Source organism: Sorex fumeus, unplaced genomic scaffold (genome assembly GCF_029834395.1).
Source record: "Sorex fumeus unplaced genomic scaffold, SorFum_2.1 ptg000002l, whole genome shotgun sequence".
Classification (NCBI taxonomy): Eukaryota; Metazoa; Chordata; class Mammalia; order Eulipotyphla; family Soricidae; genus Sorex; species Sorex fumeus.
Window position 1 is genome coordinate 15,629,321 of NW_026606059.1, and position 19,836 is coordinate 15,649,156.

General features: G+C 38.8%; 1 protein-coding gene across 1 annotated transcript; it reads left to right on the top strand.

Moving 5' to 3' along the window:
- Nucleotides 1-1,292: 1,292 nt before the first annotated feature.
- Nucleotides 1,293-19,624, top strand: LOC130021813 (carbonic anhydrase 1-like). Its single transcript, XM_056112631.1, has 7 exons — nucleotides 1,293-1,329; nucleotides 2,267-2,464; nucleotides 4,353-4,471; nucleotides 10,786-10,881; nucleotides 12,020-12,082; nucleotides 18,239-18,394; nucleotides 19,448-19,624. Exons 1-7 carry the CDS (start codon nucleotides 1,293-1,295, stop codon nucleotides 19,622-19,624), a joined length of 846 nt encoding a protein of 281 aa, XP_055968606.1.
- The last annotated feature ends 212 nt before the right edge of the window (nucleotides 19,625-19,836 follow it).

Here is a 19,836-nt window from a genome sequence, read left to right on the forward strand (position 1 = left end):
GTACTACCAGCTGTGGTCCCTGAGCACAGAGATAGGAGCAAGCCCGCAGCATCACATGGTGTGTCCTCTACCCCATCCTATTCTCCACTAAAAAAGAAAACCCCAAAACAAAAGTTTCCTTTTAAGTTGACTTAAGCCTCAGAAAGGAAACTTAGAACTCTTCCAGTGATTCACTAATCACAGGTCACTCTGAATAGGAAAGAGTAGGGCTATCAAAAATGAACGACTTGTCTTTAGCAGCCTTGAAATATATTGCTCCTGGCTTTCCTTTTCTTTCAAAGAGTCCAGGTGGCTAAGACAAGTCTAGAGAATGGAAGGATATGGCCTTTCTACCTTGCCATAAAAACATACTGCTCTAGGAGCATTGTGTCTGATTGCATTCCCATCTTAGCATGTTAGGAATCTTGGAGATACGGATCTAGCCTGAGAATGGCATATCCTAATCAGATTTTTCTGCTTCCTTGAAAAGTTCTGTGGATTCTCATATTGTTCATCATGTAGAAATTCTCACTTCCGTTCAGACTTAAATTAGAGATCTAAGAGAACTGCAACCATACGAGGAATATTACTGGGTCACTCAGCGCTGTGTAGTGCACAAAACTAACCAGAAGAAAGGCTTCCATCCTACTGGGAATATCTTTGATGTTCAAAGTAAAAACTGGCACATATTTAACTATAGTGGTATGAAATCTTCTCCATTTATAAATTCCAATATTGAATTATACTATTACTCTAACATGAAGAACTTTATTCTCATCCTGCATGATTATAAAATGTGTCATAATTAATGTACTTCAAATTAATAACTATATTATCTTATTTTAAATTGCCTCACAATATTTGTTTTAACAACCTGCAAGTATAACAGTTTTTCACCTTGCTAATTTATTAATGTAGTAGAGGGCTTAAGTATCTAACAAGGCAAAACTGGGACTCTCAAGCATAAAGTCTTTTTTTAATTTTAGAAATCAAAAAAAATCATATATGATAATAACCAGCCAAGTCTCTAATGTGATAGAACCAACCCAAGTTGGTTTTATAAAATTTTAAAATTTTCTCTTTCTTTTACAGTATTAGAAAGTATAATAGCTAGACACGACCTGAGCCTTATGGGCTTCTTATAACACTTCTTTTACTTTTACATAAGTTTGCTTCCTATTAAGAGCAGGAAAGTTTCTATTAAAACCCCAAATGATGGATTGGATTGTCTACTACTTGGTTGCAGTCATTAATTTCAGATACTATCTTGTTTTCAGAAAAACAAAGCTCAGTAGAACAAAGAAGAACAAAGCATGGCAAAATTTGGCTGGGAATATGAAAACAAAACTGGTAGGTGTTCTGTTTCTGTCAATTAAAATAATACTCATTTTTATAGTAAAAGAAGCACTGAACACTTAAAATGATCATTACTTTAATTGTAGGGAAGGTACAGTAAATTTTTACACTAAAAATATAAATATTCACACTATTATGACTGATGTTACTCAGTAATAATTAAAATAAGATCAAAAATAACTGCACACTCATAGGAAAATGATTTGAATTTCCTCAGCTTTATAATTCTCATAACTGTGTATATATTTTAGAATTCTTCCCAATGGAAAGCATGAACTGTATTCATTTCAGTTTGGGGGGGTTTTGATTGTGGACCACACTCAGAAGTGTTCAGGGGTTACTCCCATTTTTGTGCTCAGGGCAGGGGAGAAGCATCACTTTCTGGGGTGCTTGAAGAATCATGGGAAGCAAGAGATGAACCGAAGTCTTCAGCATGCAAAGCATGTGCTCAGCTTAGTCTCTCTTTCTTTTTGTTTTGTTTTTATTTTGTTTTTTTTCCTTTTTGGGTCACAATTGGCTATGCTCAGGGGTTACTCCTGGCTCTGCACTCAGGAACCACCCCTGGCAGTGCTCAGGGGACCATATAGGATACTGGGAATTGAACCCGGGTCGGCCGCGTGCAAGGCAAACGCCCTCCCCGCTGTGCTATTGCTCCAGCCCCTAGTCTCTCTTTCTATATACATATTAATATATAAATTTATTTATGTTTACCTACACACTATGAGTACCTTGTTTCTGTCGATCAATACAGTATTTTATTATACAGTAAAGAAAGGGGCATCCTCAAACATTGAATTGCTACTAAATTGAATAGTATGTGATTAAAACACTGACATAAAACCTAAACTAATAAGAAAAGAGCTGATTATAATCCTACAGTAGTAATTAAGCATTTAATAAAGTTTGATTGCATACATGTTTGTTCTGGTAGGTCCTGAACAATGGAGTAGGTTGTACCCCATTGCAAATGGGAATAACCAATCTCCAATCGATATTAAAACCAGAGACACAAAACATGATCCCTGTCTACGACCTGTATGTCTCTGCTATGATCCAGCCACAGCCAAAGAAATGATCAATGATGGTTACACAGTCCAAATAACGTTTAAAGACAACGATAACCTATCTGGTGAGTTAGAAAACTCTGATATTCTCCTTTCCTCTTGGTTGATGAAATTAAAGCAATGGTAGTTAAGTAACATGTTTATTATAGTGTTAACGTTTATGATCTTCTTATACAGTTAACATACATCACCACTGCTCAAACGCCCAAGACTCTCAACAATGTTCTTTATGTTACATCTAGTTCACCTCTTCATCTCCCTCCCTTGCCCCCATGTGGCCATCTCAAATTTGTGATCTGGTGTACAGCAAACCATAATGCCCAAAAGTAGAGAGAGTACAGGTGAAATTGTCTGCCATAGTGTCAGGGGTAGGGGTGGGATGGGGAGGGGATACTGGGGACATTGGTGGTAGAAAGATGTGCACTGATAGAGGGATGGGTTTTTGATCATTGTATGACTGAAACTCAAAACATGAAATGAAGCTTTGTAAGTGTATCTCCTGATAAGCCTCAGTTCTTCTAGTTCTTCTCAGTGGCACCCCCTGCCTCTTTACCTCACTTCACACTCAGAATATATATTTTTCCAAAATGTTCTGATTAACCATCATATGAATATAAAACTGAATATCTAAATATTTTCTCATTGATATGGAGTAGAAAAGAATTGCGTTTGAAGAGAACGATGGGAAGGAAAAAATTTTTGTCAGGGGGCACACCCAGAAATTTTCAGGAACTATTTCTGGCTTTGTGTTCTTGAAGGAAGTATCTGGTCAATGATAAAGGGGTCAGACCACAGGGGTTCTGGGAATACAACTGGAGTGAGCCTCATGCAAGTCAAGAACCTGGCCCCTAAACTATCTCTCAAGCCCTAAATATGCTTATTTTTATAGCCAAAACATTATCTCTTGAGGTGTGAAATGCTTGGGGTATTGGTAAGAAAATGAGTCTTCCTTAACTCCTGAATGGAACAATTTTGTATATGAGAATGTTTGTCTATCCTCTGTCTTCTAGAATGTGGTGAGTGAATTACCTTCAAACACCCAAATCTGGCGCATTTCCTGTTACATAGTTATGCTTTTTACATATTTATTGAAAAATAATTTTGATGACAAGTCTGAAAGACAGTTCCTCCTGCAAAAAGGCAAAACTTGACTCAGCATATTTTTACAAAACCCTGTGAGACTAATTTAGCCACCTTGTGGTTATGTCCATTGTTAGTATCAAATTAGCCATGTTATTATGCATATTTAGTCATGATTGGGTAGAAAAAACAAGATCACTCAATGTTAAAACTGCAAAAGTGACCCCACTGCTTGTAGGCACTTTCTCTTGGTCCCTGGTCAATGATCCACAATAAGTTAACAAGATATGCTGTTGGAGGGCCAGAAAAACAGTTCAAGTGGTAGAATGCCTCTCCTATGTAAGGCCAAGTTTGATTTCTGATACTTCATGCATTCCCCTCCCCATAGTATCAGCATCCTTTAATAAGGAGTGACATCTGTTAATGATAATTCCCAAATAAATCTGTTGAATCTTGACTGCTTATAAGGTGTATATGATGAGTATTTTATTATGCTAAAGAATGTGACACTTCATGAATAATCTTTGTCAAAAGAATGAATGGGGGAGCTTGCAAATTAAGGTAGATTTGGAGATAGCTCATAATTCTCTACCACATTCATCTTCCAGTATGCTTTCTTTGCAGCAGAAATAGGTAAAATTGTAGCTCATATAGTGAGAATTGTATGTTACATGAACTATTTTATCAATGATTTATCATGGTGCATCATAGCTATGGATACCAAGATGGATGTAAAAAAAGGATAAAAATGATTGACACTAGAGGGGTTTTTAAATTTGTAATCTGCCCATTTTAGTATCCATTTATATTAAGTGCAAAGATAAGCTGAAGCTTGTGCTAACTAGACTCACTGTAGCTCTACTTTTCTTCCAGTGCTTAAAAATGGTCCTGTCTGTGACATCTATAGGCTCCGAGAGCTCCATTTTCATTGGGGAAGTATAGATGACTGTGGTTCTGAGCATAGAGTGGACGGGGTCAATTACTCTGGAGAGGTAATGTAACTTAGCGATAACCATCCTAGGGGTATGTCCAGAAGCAACTCATTTGCTCCATCAGATAGCATCTTAGTGAACATTTTGCTCTATGTAAGGGACCCCAGGTTCATTAATATCAGGCACAAGCTATGTTTAACAATAGAGAAACTCTTTTCTCTAAAAGAGGTAGCTGAACTTGAAACTGAACTTGTAAGCCCAAGACTCATTTTCCCCTTAAGAGTGTCTTCTTGCCTTGGCAAGTCTCATGAAGAGGTGCTACCTTCCTTCAAGGTTCTGATTCCAGATGGTGCACACTATCATTTACTTTTCATTTTAATGTCCAAGTTTGGAAATACCAGTAGCCAAGGCATGGGGACACTGGAACCCATCAATAAAACCCATTAAGACTCTATTTGATTATTGGAATGGCCACAGAGTTGAGAACTGGGTGGGTGACTGAGGCTCCTTGGGCACAGACATCTTGATTTGCCCTTTTTTTTTTTTGCTTTTTTGCTTTTTTGGGGGTCACACCTGGCGATGCACAGGGGTTACTCCTGGCTCTGCTCAGGAATTACCCTGGCGGTGCTCAGGGGACCATATGGGCAGGGGACTATATGGGATACTGGGAATCCAACCCAGCTGCATGCAAGACAAACACCCTAACACCCTACCTGCTGTGCTATTGTTCCAGCCCCTTTATTTGCCTTTATATGGAGATATATGACCTACCTCAAAACACTCTTTATGTATATGCATCCATAGGAAATCCGGGAATATTTGCATCCCATTGTCAAAGGAGAGACTTGGAGCTTGAAAGAGAACTTTAACTCTTAACTTGTATAAATATACAATGCATATATGTGTACCATAAACTCTGGTTGACTATTTTTATTTTCATGAAATAAAATATCTAATACATATAATTGTTCAACTTCCTTCATTTTACTTACAATTTCATTGTGATCATTTTTAAGTTAGTAGTCTAAATCTACTTTGTTTCATTTCTATATAGTATCTCAATTGTATATGTCAGAATGCATTTAGCCAGCCTCTACTGTCGGAAAATGACAATACCTTCAGCCTTTTGTTACACTGGTTTTTTACTTCATTCCTAAGCCAAGGCATAAACCTGGCATTGAAATATTATAGGAAGGACATTCTAGAGAAGAGCAACAATTAAGGCTGAGACCCCAAAATGTGGAATGAATGTGAAGCTATAATCTGGGACATTAGCTTAAAGATGTTGATAAATGGAGGATAATATAAAATGGATAAATGTGCTTTTTGATTGAACCATTAAGTTGGCAGGAAGTACATTATCCTAAGAAAGAAAAATTAAACACATTTGGCAAGTGGGAAATTAAGAGTTCATGTTCAAGGTAACTGAGACACTCATGTGGAGATATCAGAAAAGTATCAAGAGGACATTCATAGGTACGTGGACGTAGAAGTCTAGGGTTCCACAATCATTGAAGTTTGCTCTACTGATTTGAATGGTGCTTGGTTGTGAATAAGATATATTCTCTTCTTGATTAAGACACCAAATATCCTAGGAATGCCTTCTTCTAAGTTACCAAGAAATACCTTGTGATAGAAAACTTATTTTTATGTTTGTTCACAAATGAGTTAGGATTACTGAAATTTTTGATAGACTAAAGATAGTTTTTTAGTTTTATTCCTTGTAATTATTTAGTTACAATTCAGGTAACATGGTCCCAACATTTTAAACAACTATGAAATTTATTTGCAAAGTTGCTGCATCCTACCACAGCCAAAATGCCCAGGAGTCTCTGCCGCTGTCTTTATTCCACGTAGACTTTACCCCTCAACTTCCCTCATTTCCCCTCTTCTGCTCGGTAATCTGAGTTTTATAATCAGGCCAAGGATTTGTCATCCTTTGATACTGACTATTCCCATGTACTCTCTCTATATAACTAACACAAATGAGGTCATCCAGTATTTATTCTTCTCCATTTCACTTAATTTTGTTCAACATGATACACTCCAGTTTGATCCATTTGTACCAAACTGCAAAATTCTCCTCTTCTCTTACAGTTGAGCAGTACTACATTGTGTGTGTGTGTGTGTGTGTGTGTGTGTGTGTGTGTGTGTGTGTATCACTGTCACTGTCACTGTCCTCCCGTTGTTCATCGATTTGCTCGAGCGGGCCCAGTAACATCTCCATCATGAGACTTGTTGTAACTGTGTTTGGCATATCGAATATGTCACGGGTAGTTTTCCAGGCTCTGCCGTGCGGGCAAGATACTCTCGGTAGCTTGCCGGGCTCTCCAAGAGGGGTGGAGGAATTGAACCCGGCTCGGTCAGGCTGGCTGTGTGCAAGGCAAACGCCCTACCACTGTGCTATCGCTGTGTGTATATATATATATTTATATATATATATATCACAACTTCCTTGTGTGTGTAAATATGTATTCATGTACATATGAACTTTTCCCTGCATTCACACATACCATAATATATTGCCGATAATACCTAAAATTGTCATTTCTTTCAACATAGCTAATGCTGATGTTTACCACTTTTCACATTTTTTACCATTCTAATCTGACTGAAAAGATCTTTATTTTCTCTTAGTACCTTTGTTTATTTAGGCTTTTGGACCACACCCAGTGGTGCTCAGGTCTTACTCCTGGCTCTGTGCTCAGTGATCACCCCTGGAGCACACATGCACTGCCAGTGATAGAACCTGGGTCAACTGCATGTAAGTCAAGCACCTTAAACCCTGCACTCTATCCAGTGAGTAGTCTCTTCAATCACTTTTAGCTCTTTTTGTTTCTAATCCATATTTTTAGTTGAGGAATCATCATTAAAAATAATATTGAAAACCATCTTCTTATACTTGCGATGCTAATATCTGCTTATCCTTTCCCCAATATTTCACAATCCCTCTGCCACTATCTTCTGGTCCCTTCTTTTATTTCTCCTTAACCTTTTCAGTTATCATTTGTTACTTTATACTCTGTATATGAGCAAAAACATCCATTTCTGATTCATTTCTCTTAGCATGGCACCCTCCTGCTCCACCTAAATTACAGCTGCAAATTTAAAACTGCAAAGCTTTATTTATTATTACTGAATAGTTTTCCAGGCATCTATTTTATATATATGTTTCACAATAGTATTCCATGTGCACATATATCACAATTTTATTATCCACTCACTTACTGTTGGACACTTAGGTGGTTTTTAGATTTTAATTATCATAAATAATGCTGGAAAGAACATAAGTACCCAAACTAATGTTTTTGTTTTCTTGGAGAAGATGCCCATAAATGGGATTTTCAAGGTCATAAGGGAATTCCTTTCATACTGTTTTGAGAAATCTCTGACCTTATATTTTCTGAAAACCTATATTTAGGAAAAACTTATATTTTGAAAAACTTTATTTTCCAAAGAGGCTGAACTACACAACTTCTTTATCTGTTCATTTGACATTGGATTTTTTGGAATTGTTTCCGTATCTTTTTTTGTTACTTTCCAAGAATTTATAATTATAATTTTTTAAAAAAATTTTATTAGTGAATCACCGTGAGGTACAGTTGCAGGCTTACAAACTTCCGTGCTTGCGTTTCATACAATGATCAAGTACCCATCTCTCACCACCAATAGTCCCAGCATCCCTTCCACCACCCCCACCCCGTCCCCTCCACCCTGCCCTGCCTCTGTTGCAGGGCATTCCCTTTTGCTCTCTCTCTCTCTTTTGGGTGTTTTGGTTTGCAATAGAGGTATTAATTTGGCCATCATGTTTGGTCTATAGTCTACTTTCAGCCCACATCTCCCATCCTGAGGGGGTCTTCGTAGCACCCTTTACTTGGTGGTCCCTTCTCTATCTGAGCTGCCTTTCCCCCCAGCATATGAAACCGGCTTCTAAGCTGTGGAGTGATCCTTCTGGTACTTTTCTCTACTATTCTTGGGTGTTAGTGTCCCATTCTGTTACTTTATATTCCACAAATGAGTGCAATCTTTCTATCTCTATCTCTCTTTCTGACTCATTTCACTTAACATGATACTACCCATGTTAATCCACCTATATGAAAATTCCATGACTTCATCTTTTCTAACAGCTAAATAGTATTCAATTGGGTAAATGTACCAAAGTTTCTTTAACCAGTCATCTGTTCTCGGGCACTCAGGTTTTTTCCAGATTTTGGTTATTTGTAAACAGTGCTGCAATGAACTTTTAAGTGCAGATGTCATTTCTACTATGCTTCTTGCCTCTCTGAGATATATTCCCAGAAGTGGTATTGCTGGGTCAAATGGGAGCTCAATTTCTAATTTTTTTGAGAAGCGTCCATACCGTTTTTCAAAAGGGCTAAAGCAGTCGGCATTCCCACCAGCAGTGAAGAAGAGTCCCTTTCTCCCCACATCCCTGCCAATACTGGTTGCTTTTGTTTTTCTGGATGTGGACCAATCTCCGTGGTGTGAGATGATATCTCATTGTGGTTTTGATCTGCACCTTCCTGATGATTAGTGATGATGAGCATTTTTTCATGTGCCTTTTGGCCATTCAGATTTCTTCTTTGAGAAAGTTCCTGTTCATTTCATTGCCCCATTTTTTGATGGGGTTGGATGTTTTCTTCTTGTGGAGTTCAACCAGTGTGTTTCCATATCTTTGCTAGTGTACTAAGTGCAACAAAGAACTCAGAAATACATTAATGCATTTATCTTTTCCAATTAACGTTTTTATGATTGGGGCTAGATACCAAGAAATGGAATTGCTGAGGGCTCTAATCTTATTTTTTGAAGAATCTCTATACTGTTTCCCATTAAGAATTAATTTACAATATTCGAATCAACAGTGAATGAGGATTATTTTTCATCGCATCCCCACCAACACTAATTGCTTGCAGTCTTTTTGGTAGATTCCATTCTCGTTGGTGTGAGATTATAACTCATTGTTGTTTTGATTTGTATTTCCTTCTTAGTAAGTGACATGAACAGTTTTTCATACACCTATTGGCCATCTGTACATATTATTTGGGGAAATGTCTATTCTTCTCCTCTTCCCATTTTATGATGGAATTACTGATTTTTTTGTTATTATTGCTTGAGTGCTTTATCTCTCCGGGCTATTATATTATCTGATATTTTACATGCAAATATTTTCACCCATTTAGTAGGGTGATAATTTATTCTAGCCCATTTATTTTGCCATGTAAAACCTTGTTAATTTGTGGCCAGAGTTATAGTACAGTGAGTAGTACAGCCATTATGCCTTGCACATGACTGACCAGGGTTTAATCTGGCACCACATATGCTCCCCGAGACCTACCAGATGTGATCTCTGAGGGCAGAGTCAGGACTAAGCCCTGAGCATGACCAGGTGTGGCCCTCCAACAATAAAAGGTAAAAGGCCCTCCCGTTGATCGTCGATTTGCTCTAGTGGGCCCAGTAACGTCTCCATTGGAGACTTTGTTGTTACTGTGTCTGGCATATCGAATACTCTCGGTAGCTTGCCGGGCTCTCCGAGAGGGGCGGAGGAATCGAACTCGGGTGGGCCATGTTGGCCGCTTGTAAGGCGAACGCCCTACCCGCTGTGCTATCGCTCCATTTGTTTATTTTATTAACTTTGCCAATATTCTGGAGGCTTCTGCCTAATTTTCCTCCAATGTATTTTATGAATGGATTTTGATCTAATTTCAAAGTCTTTAATCTACTCTGAATTAACCTTTGTGAATGCTGTGAGATATGGATCCAGTGCCCTGTTCTTGCACACTATTCAGTTTTTCCAGCACCTTTTGTTGAAGAGGCATTCCTAGCTCCAATTCATACTCTCAGCTCCTTTGCCATATTCTGATTGTCCATAAATCTGAGGATTTATGTCTGAACTCTCAGTTCAGCTCCACTAGTCTGTTTTTTCATCCCAGTGTCATACAATCTTGATTACTAAAATCAGGAGATGCAACGCCCTCCCATCTTCCTTTTCCTCAATATAATTTTGGCTAGTTAGGGCATTCTATGATTCCATACAAATTTTACTAGACTTTTCTCTGAGTTCTTAAAGAATTTCATTAGAATTTTTATGTGAAAAAGTATAATTGTTAAGGGAATAACATTGAATGGTTACGATATTATGGGTAGAAAAATTACTGGTTCCAAGATTTATTACCTGTTCACACAGATAAAAGTTCACACAGATAAAAGTACACAGATAACCCTTGTTTATCGTGAAAACATAGCCATTTCCTGTCCTCTGTATAACAGCTTTATTTATTTAAGCTAAAACACGTACTCTTATTTTAACAAATTAGTTTGTACTTTACTTTAGTCTTCATTTTCATATAAATAATTTATCACATTTTCCTTTTTAGCTTCACATAGTTCATTGGAATTCTGAAAAGTACTCTAGCTTTACTGAAGCTTCCTTGCAGGCTGATGGTTTAGTAATTTTATCAGTTTTCATGAAGGTGAGTTATAGAGTTCTAGTAAATTACTTTCTTATCCTTCAAAACACAAAATAGGATGAAGTAAAGCAAAATGATGCTTGAGTCTTAATATTATGAACATTTCATTCTATGAATAATTAAAGGTAAACAAATAGTTCCTGAGTAACTTGTTGCCTTAATCTTTTCTTAATTGCACTCTTTAAGAGAGAGGTAAGTTTCTGGTAGTGATAGAACAGAAAGGTTTTAGAGATGAGAAAGAATTTCTCATTTCTCAGCTCACTCAAATTCACTTTCCTCTAAACTACTTCCTTATAGATTCAAGAACTTATTGATGAATCAGGAAAGAAATAACTAAGTTGATATTGATTACCTAAAGATTAATTGCCATTTGAAATAGAAGGTGTTGCCTAAATCCTCTATAGGATTATAGAACTATAAAGTTCTTTAGGTAAATAATTGTTACACTGTCAATTATAATCTTTACTTGAGTAATGTTGGTTAGCCTCTATTGAGCATCTGAAACATGCCAAAAATTGCGTTAATTATATCTAATAGAGTTTGTTTTTGAAGTTTGTAAATGAAGTTTGTAAATGTAAATGTAAATGTAAATGTAAATGTAAAAAGAGTTTGTAAATGAAGTTTGTTTTTGTAGCACAGCTGTGTTAAATTCCTGATGTTGCCACATATTTTTGAACATATAGATAATATTAAATTACAAATAATATTTTTGTTGCCACATTTTTTGGATTATGCTTTAATAATAATCTGAAGACTACAAAAGTCCACAAAGATATATAGATGGCAAAATCTTCTTGTCTTAAAATAGAGATAAAAATACTTAATATTTTCCTTTTATTTATTTATTTGGCTTTTTGGTGACACCCAGTGTTTCTCAGTTGGGTTACTCCTGGCTCTGAGCTGAGAAATTACTCCTGGCTGTACTTTGAGGACTCTATGGGATGTCAGGCATCCCATAGAGTAAATGACCTACCCGCTGTACTATCCCTCCGACCCACTTCACCTCTCGGTTTTTAACTGAAAAATAAAAAAGTTAGCTAATTTTCGATGAACTTGTTAATAACTTCTAAGAGAGCAATTTCTTTCTTCCTTTCTTTCTTTCTTTCTTTCTTTCATTCTTTCTTTCTTTTTTAATTTCCAGGTTGGTCAGGAAAACCCTAATCTTCGGAGGATAATTGAAACCCTACACGCAGTTAAAACGAAGGCAAGTTGACCAAATAATACATTTTAAATTACAGATCAAGAATTCACAGAAATGAGGAAATCAACTCAATAATGATTTGTAAAATGAAGTAGGAAAACCAAAGCAAAAACTACTGAAAGTAAAAGCTATTCTGAAAATCAAGGTGGTACTTAATTACCTCTTATTTCTGAAAACATCTCTTGCTCAAAATTGTTTTTCAGTTTTTCATAAATCACTGTATCACTGTCATCCTGTTGTTCATCGATTGCCTCAAGTAGGCACCAGTAACGTCTCCTTCATCCTAGCCCTGAGATTTTAGAAAGAAACATTCAAGTTTCTTTCAGGGTCAGGAGAATGAGACCCATCATTGTTACTGGTTTTTGGCATATTTTCATAAATATTACTAATCTATTTTAGCATGAAGAAGACTAGGATAACAGCTTGCATGGTCATTCAAATTTGCTTTCAAGATCTGGAGGGATAGTACAGCCAGTAGGGCTCTTACCTTACACAGATCCCAACCTGATTCCAACCCAGTTCCATTCCCAACACAGCATCTGGTCCTCTGAATCCTGTCAGGAATGCCCCTTGAGCACAGCCAGGGGTGGTTCAAAAGAGAGAGATAACATTTATGGCTGAAAAGAAAGGATAACAGGTAGGTTGTTGCCTCTTATGAGTCACAGCACCTCATCTGATCCATTGAGCCCCATCAGAAATGATTCCTGAGTGCAAATCCAGGAATAAACCCCGATCACTATCAGATGTATCCAGCTCCCCCACCAAGAAAAAAGAAAACATTGATTTCAGTAAAATGTGATGTTTTCCATTTAATAAAGAAAAATGACTTAATTTCTTCAGCTAGGCCCCTCAAAAATGCAATAAAAATGTAATAGTACAAAAGTTAAGGCTCTTGGCTTCCATCCTACTATCTTAGTCTAAGCCTCAGCACTGTTTATGGTCCCCCAAGTATCAAGAGATATCACTCCTCAGCACAGACAGGAATGGCACCTGATAACCACCAGATGTGAAAAAAAGGGGGAGTGGGCTAAAGACCGGGAGTGGGGGCAGAAAAAAACAGAAGTTAAAGTTATTCTTTTAAGATACGACTATGCAAATTTGGATACAATAATTCCTGTTCACAGAGTAAAAGAGAAAAAAATGGATTTACTGATATATTTAACCTTAAATTTCTGGGATTTATTTAATTTTTTAATTTTATTTTCATAAATTTGTTCACAAGAATTAAGTACGTTCAATTTTTCAGCACCAATCCCATCACCATTACACTTTACCACCACCATTATTTCAAATTTTCCCATGCCCTCCTAAACCTGCCTAAAAGGCAGATGCTAAATAATTTATTTTGTATTGCTTGTTATGAAAACTTCACTGAGAATGATCCCAAAAGGTTTCTTTAGAGGAAAGTGTGTGAAAATTGTTGTATCCCATCTTGGAGTCATTAAGCCCCTGTATCAGAGGTCATTGAGATATTATTAGAGTTTGAACTTTTCTGTGCTTATATATAAATATATAAAAATATATAAATACATATTTATCAAGATCGGTTACCTTCTACCTTACACCCCATCAAATGTGGAGTGCTACTCTTTGTATATCACTGGCATAAAGTATGAGACGTTGCCAGGCTCTGTGCTCCTGGAATTGTAAAATTTTAAAAAGGGTACTAGAGCTGGAGTTAAAATTTTTAACTGGCTGGTGATTCAGGGGCCTGGAGGAATCTGTACGGTGTACCACTCTTTTCAAAGATTCATTTGTGAGTCTCTGAATATGGCCATTCATGTGCTTAAATGGCACATGGAAGTGACTGCCAGGAAACTAGAAGGTACAGGAGACGGGAGGAGGGGCCCATTCCCAGCTCCATGCAAGCCTGGAGTTTTCACACACATGGCCCACATACCTGGGTTTTTCAGCAGATTCATTCTCATGCATGGGGTGCTCAGGATGAGCTCATGAAGGTTGGCCATGAGTGTGGCGGTGATTGGGTTCTGGAGGTTTGTGACTGCTGGGGTTCTTTGGGGGCAGGCGGAAGGATATATATCTGCCCCTGCCTGAGGTGCCTGGATGAAATCAGCCTGGAGAGAGTAGGGAGACATCTTTTCTGAGATTCATTTGTGAGTCAGCTTTCTGTTTTAATTGTGGTTAAATCCTATTTCAGAATCTGAATCCACTTAACCACTATTTAATGGAGGTTAAATCCCATTTAGTCACTGTCACTGTCCTCCCGTTGTTCATCAATTTTCTCGGGTGGGCCCAGTAACATCTCCATTGTGAGACTTTGTTGTTAATGTGTTTGGCATATCAAATATGTCACAGGTAGCTTGTCAGGATTTTCTGTGTGGGCAAGATATTCTTGATAGCTTGCCAGGCTCTCTAAGAGGGGCAGAGGAATCGAACTCAGGTCGGCCAATATAGCAAAAAATTTTTAAAGAAAACAATTGGGGCCAGAGAAATAATTCAAGTTTACTTCCCTTACCTTTCTCATGACTGAACTGGTTTGTCATCATTATTTTGAGGATTTTATTGTTGTTTTGCTCTGGTTTGGAGGCCATATCTTACAGTGCTCATAGGGTTACTCCTGGTTCTGGACGCAGGAGTTACAGCTGGTGAGCTCAGGTAACCATATGGGATGCTGGGAATTGAACCCAGGTAGGCCAGGTGAAAGGCAAACACCCTCCCCACTGTACTATCTCTCCAGACCCACGGTCAACCTGGTTTGATCCCCAGCATCATGCCCAGAGCTTCAGGGAGTGATCCCTAAGCAAAAGCCAGGAGTAAACCCTAAGCACTTCTGGGCATAGCCCGCAAAGCATTAAATAATAAAATAGAAATATTTTATAACACTACATCCATGAATTCAAATTTTTTAATAAAATGGATTATTTTCTAGAAAATATATGTAAACAAAACTAGCTCAAAGGGTTTTAAGACAGGCCGAGAATTCAGAAATAAACTCAAAGGAAAATTTTTAAATATCTATTATAAAGACTATAGGCCAAAACAAGGTGATGATAAAATGTGACAAACAATCATGATTTTCACAAACAATTATGCCTGAGTTAACTAAACTACATGAATGACCAACCTGAGAAAAACCTCCCATCATTTCATTTAATGAATATCTAATACCCATTTTGTTCTTTTCTTTTTTTGGTGGGGTGGGGAGTTATACCCAGCTATGCTCAGGGGTTACTCCTGGCTCTGCAATCAAGGATTACATTTGGCAATGCATGGGGTCCATATTGGATATTGGGGATCAAAAGGAAAGAAACATAAGTACACATAGAATAAATATCAGAAAAGCCAAGACCACTCGATTCATATTCTGGCCCAATAGTAAACGATTTATGCTGAAAATTGAATATACTTAAATATATTGAATATATTTAAACATTTTATTTTATTTTTTTTAATTTATTTGTTTATTTATTTATTTATTTATTTATTGAATCACCGTGGGAAAGGTTACAAAGCTTTCAGGTTTAGGTCTCAGTCATGCAAATATCAAACACATTTCCCTTTACCAATATTTTTTTTACCATGAAGAACCCCAATAAAACCCCACCCCCCACCCCTCCCAGTCCCTGTGGGGCAGATGAATTCTAGTTAACACTCTATCTGCTTTGATTAGATTCATTGTTTCAATAAAAGATTCACCACAATTATTTAGAGTTTACCCCCCCCCCCAAATCAGACAAGCTGAAAAAGCATTGTGACGTGATTTGCTTTCTACAGCTGGGTTCAAGAATTAAATGTTGGTTTTGGATTTCTGCTATTTTACTTATTGACCCTGGAAGTATTTATACTGAAAGTCAGATAGTTAAGAAATTGGTTTCTGTGCTCTGGAGTCGTGGCCGTGCTGGAGAGCCGCTAGTGGGGGGCAACTGGTGGCCTCGGTAGGGCGTGAAGGGCGGACCGAAACGCCCCCCTTCCCATGAGGTTTTAGTCGCCCCCACTCTCCCGGCTCATACCTGCTGTCCACAAGGCTCCCTTGCGGCCGCCATCTTTCTTTCCAGAGAGGAGAAGGCGACTGGGGCAACACCCTTTCCCCTCCGGACAGACATGATGGCCTGGATTAACGCATAGTCCTTTCACTTTTCTGCTCCAAGCTGCCGGGTTCTGCATTAAGTCCCTGTGCTTCTGGGGCTGTGGCCGTGCTGGAGAGCCGCTCGCGGGGGGCAACTGGTGACTTCGGTAGGGCGTGAAGGACGGACCGGAACGCCCCCCTTCCCATGAGGTTTTAGTCGCCCCCACACCCCGGCTCATACCTGCTGTCCACAAGGCTCCCATGTGGCCGCCACCTTTCTTTCCAGAGGGAGGAGGGCGGAAGGGACCAACACCCTTTCCCCTCCGGGCAGACATGATGGCCTGGATTAACGCATAGTCCTTTCACTTTTCTGCTCCAAGCTGCTGGGTTCTGCATTAAGTCCTTGTGCTTCTGGGGCTGTGGACGTGCTGGAGAGCCGCTCGTGGGGGGCAACTGGTGACCTCGGTAGGGCGTGAAGGACGGACCGGAACGCCCCCCTTCCCATGAGGTTTTAGTCGCCCCCACACCCCCGGCTCATGCCTGCTGTCCACAAGGCTCCCATGTGGCCGCCATCTTTCTTTCCAGAGAGGAGAGGGCGAATGGGGCAACACCCTTTCCCCTCCAGCAGATTTGATGGCCTGGATTAACGCATAGTCCTTTCACTTTTCTGCTCCAAGCTGCTGGGTTCTGCATTAAGTCCTTGTGCTTCTGGGGCTGTGGCTGTGCTGGAGAGCCGCTCGTGGGGGGCAACTGGTGGCCTCAGTAGGGCGTGAAGGACGGACCGGAATGCCCCCCGACCCATGAGGTTTTAGTCGCCCCCACACCCCCGGCTCATATCTGCTGTCCACAAGGCTCCCATGTGGCTGCCACCTTTCTTTCCAGAGGGAGGAGGGCGGAAGGGACCAACACCCTTTCCCCTCTGGCAGACTTGATGGCCTGGGTTAACACATAGCCCGTTCACTTTTCTGCTCCAAGCTGCTGGGTTATGCATTAAGTCCTTGTGTTTCTGGGGCTGTGGCCGTGCTCAAAGCTTAACTATGATTTTCAGAGAGAAACGTTAGGTGGTTTACTTCCCATGGATCACTTTGTATATAGAGAGATGTTGCGCGGCCGCATAAGTGGCCGCGCGGTTTGAAGGAAAAGTCCTAGTTCCTGCATACTCGAGCTGTGCTTGTAGAGGTTTCTGGTCACCGGGGTTCCATCTGGGGGAGGCGGGATGCAGTACCTACCCCATCTCGGACTTCCCGATGATCTCGGCTCTTTTTGGAAACTGTTTTTTTTTTTTTCCCTTCGGGATTTGTGGATCCCGCCCTCCATGTGGTTCTTCTCTTCGGCTGAATGCTGTCAAGATGGCTCGGGGGGGGGGGGGGGGGGGGCGGGCTGTGGGCGTGACTTCCGGAATCTGAGGTTACCTGGGAGGTGTAGTCCCGGCATTTTTGAGGAAAAGTCCTAGTTCCCGCATACTCGAGCTGTGCTTGTAGAGGTTTCTGGTCACCGGGGTTCCATCTGGGGGAGGCGGGATGCGGTACCTACCCCATCTCGGACTTCCTGATGATCTCAGCTCTTTTTGGAAACTGTTTTTTTTTTCCCTTCGGGATCTGTGGATCCCGCCCTCCATGTTGTTCTTCTCTTCGGCTGAATACCTATTTAAACATTTTAGATTAGGAAAAAAGTAACATTTGATGTATTATTGCTCAAATGGTCGAATTACTCCTTTGGCCTCAAGGAGACTCGGGTTTGACCCCCAACACTAGATGGTCCCCCTAGCATCACTGGAGTGACTCCTAGACACAGAACCCGAATAACCACTGAGCAGAGAGCAGAAACACCAGATCACCACCAGGTGTGGCCCCAAAGCAAACCACAAAACATAAAATTTAAGTATTAATTTATCTTCCAATTGAAAGAGAAAGTTTACTTGGTCTAAATTTCACTACAGTGAATTTTCAGTTGCACATTGGTCACAAAATATTAAGTGGTGAAAACGTTGATTATATTCTTCACTCAAATATCAATATAATATATATATATACTTCTAGATAGTATAAAATATATATTATGCATGCTAAACATAAGATATAAGTATTTTATACCAGGGTATACTGATGCATTTGGTCTTCTTTTTGTTCCAGGGCAAAAAAGTTCCGTTTACCAATTTTAATCCCACTGTTCTTCTTCCTTCGTCTTTGGATTACTGGACCTACTTTGGCTCTCTGACTTCTCCTCCCCTTTATGAAAGTGTAACCTGGATAATCTACAAAATGCCCATTACTATCAGCTCATGTCAGGTATATTATCAAAAACCAATGAGTAAAATTTGAAAGTGTAAAGCAGTATCACTTCAAATCATAGTATTTATAAGGGAATTCTCACTTTCATTTAAATTTTTTGAGGTGTCCATTTTCCTCTACACCTGAAAGCATTTATTTTGGATATATCCACTAAATGTAAAAAGTATATTATATTGTTCTTTAACTTTATGCAGAAAATATATGAGCTACATTAAGTGCTTTTTTATGACTATTAAATGTATTCTGAAAAAAATAAATAAATGTATTCTGAAACATTTCAAAAACAAAAATTTGTTTGAAATTGTCCTACTAAGACAAGAGAAATTGTGACCCTTAACTTATATGCTTTGATAACTGACAAAGGTTTTGTGTTCCTTTTTGGGTTTAAGTTTTTAAATATCCAATAAAATATTTAGCTTATTATTTTTTATAATAAGATGAAAAAAATTATCACAGATTGAAATTTTATTAGACTTTTGCATTTGCTTTGTCAATTAATTCTCAGAACTAACCTAAAGGAAGGCATTGTAACCAACCCTAGTGATCACAGACATTTATTGACCAATTTATATGCCAAGTTCCATTTTAAGAACCTTATGGAAACTGAGGCATGAATCAGATAAATTACTCACCCATGCTACTCAATTTGAAAGAAAGACAAAGTTCTAATAGACTCAATCATTAAGAATGTAAACTAAATACTTAGTTTGAGGAAACTGAAAGGGGTCGGAGAGAGGGTACATGAGGTAGTGTGCTTACCTTGTGCATGACCGACCCAGTTACAATCCCTGACATGTTGTTTGGACCCCCTAAGCACTTCCAGGATTAATTCCTGAGAACAAAGATAGGGGTAAGCCCTGAGCACCACCAGGTATCGCCAGAAAAAAAAAAAATCAATCTATTTTTTGGCTTCCTTTTTTTTCCCATTCGTGAGTCTATTCCAAACTTTGACTTTATAGTTTTCTATTGGCTCGTCAATTATACTGGATACTATAGATTGTGTTAGATTTATATTCTTCGGGTGTTTAAGATTTTCATTGCTTTCGTCAGCTTGCACAGTTCCGTTGTCTTCTCTCAAATATTGCATGTGAAACTGAGATCCCTATTGAGAACAACTGCAGACCACCACAACCTCTGAAGGGAAGAAAAGTAAGGAGCTTCACTCTGGATGATCCAGGAACTACAGTAAACTCACCCCGTCAAGTGCCCAACTCTGCTCGTTATTAATCTAATGAAGTAGTTTGTAAGAAACAGTAATAAAAGCCTAGCAAGTTACCAGAATTGCAAGTTTAATTACTATAACGACAAAAAGGGTTCATACTTATTTTTATTGCTTAGCCTAAACAGCAACCTGTAATCTTGCAAATGTTGTGTATACATTCAAGTTTCTTTGAGCAATTTTTTTTATCTGCAATAAAAGTGTACACTTTAATCATCAT

Excerpts from the sequence above, each read along its gene's own strand:
- LOC130021813 (XM_056112631.1), top strand. The coding sequence starts at position 1,293 with ATGGCAAAATTTGGCTGGGAATATGAAAACAAAACTG. Across the intron at positions 1,330-2,266 it reads GGAATATGAAAACAAAACTG|GTCCTGAACAATGGAGTAGG; the intron begins GTAGGTGTTCTG and ends TTGTTCTGGTAG. Across the intron at positions 10,882-12,019 it reads TTTTATCAGTTTTCATGAAG|GTTGGTCAGGAAAACCCTAA; the intron begins GTGAGTTATAGA and ends TTTAATTTCCAG.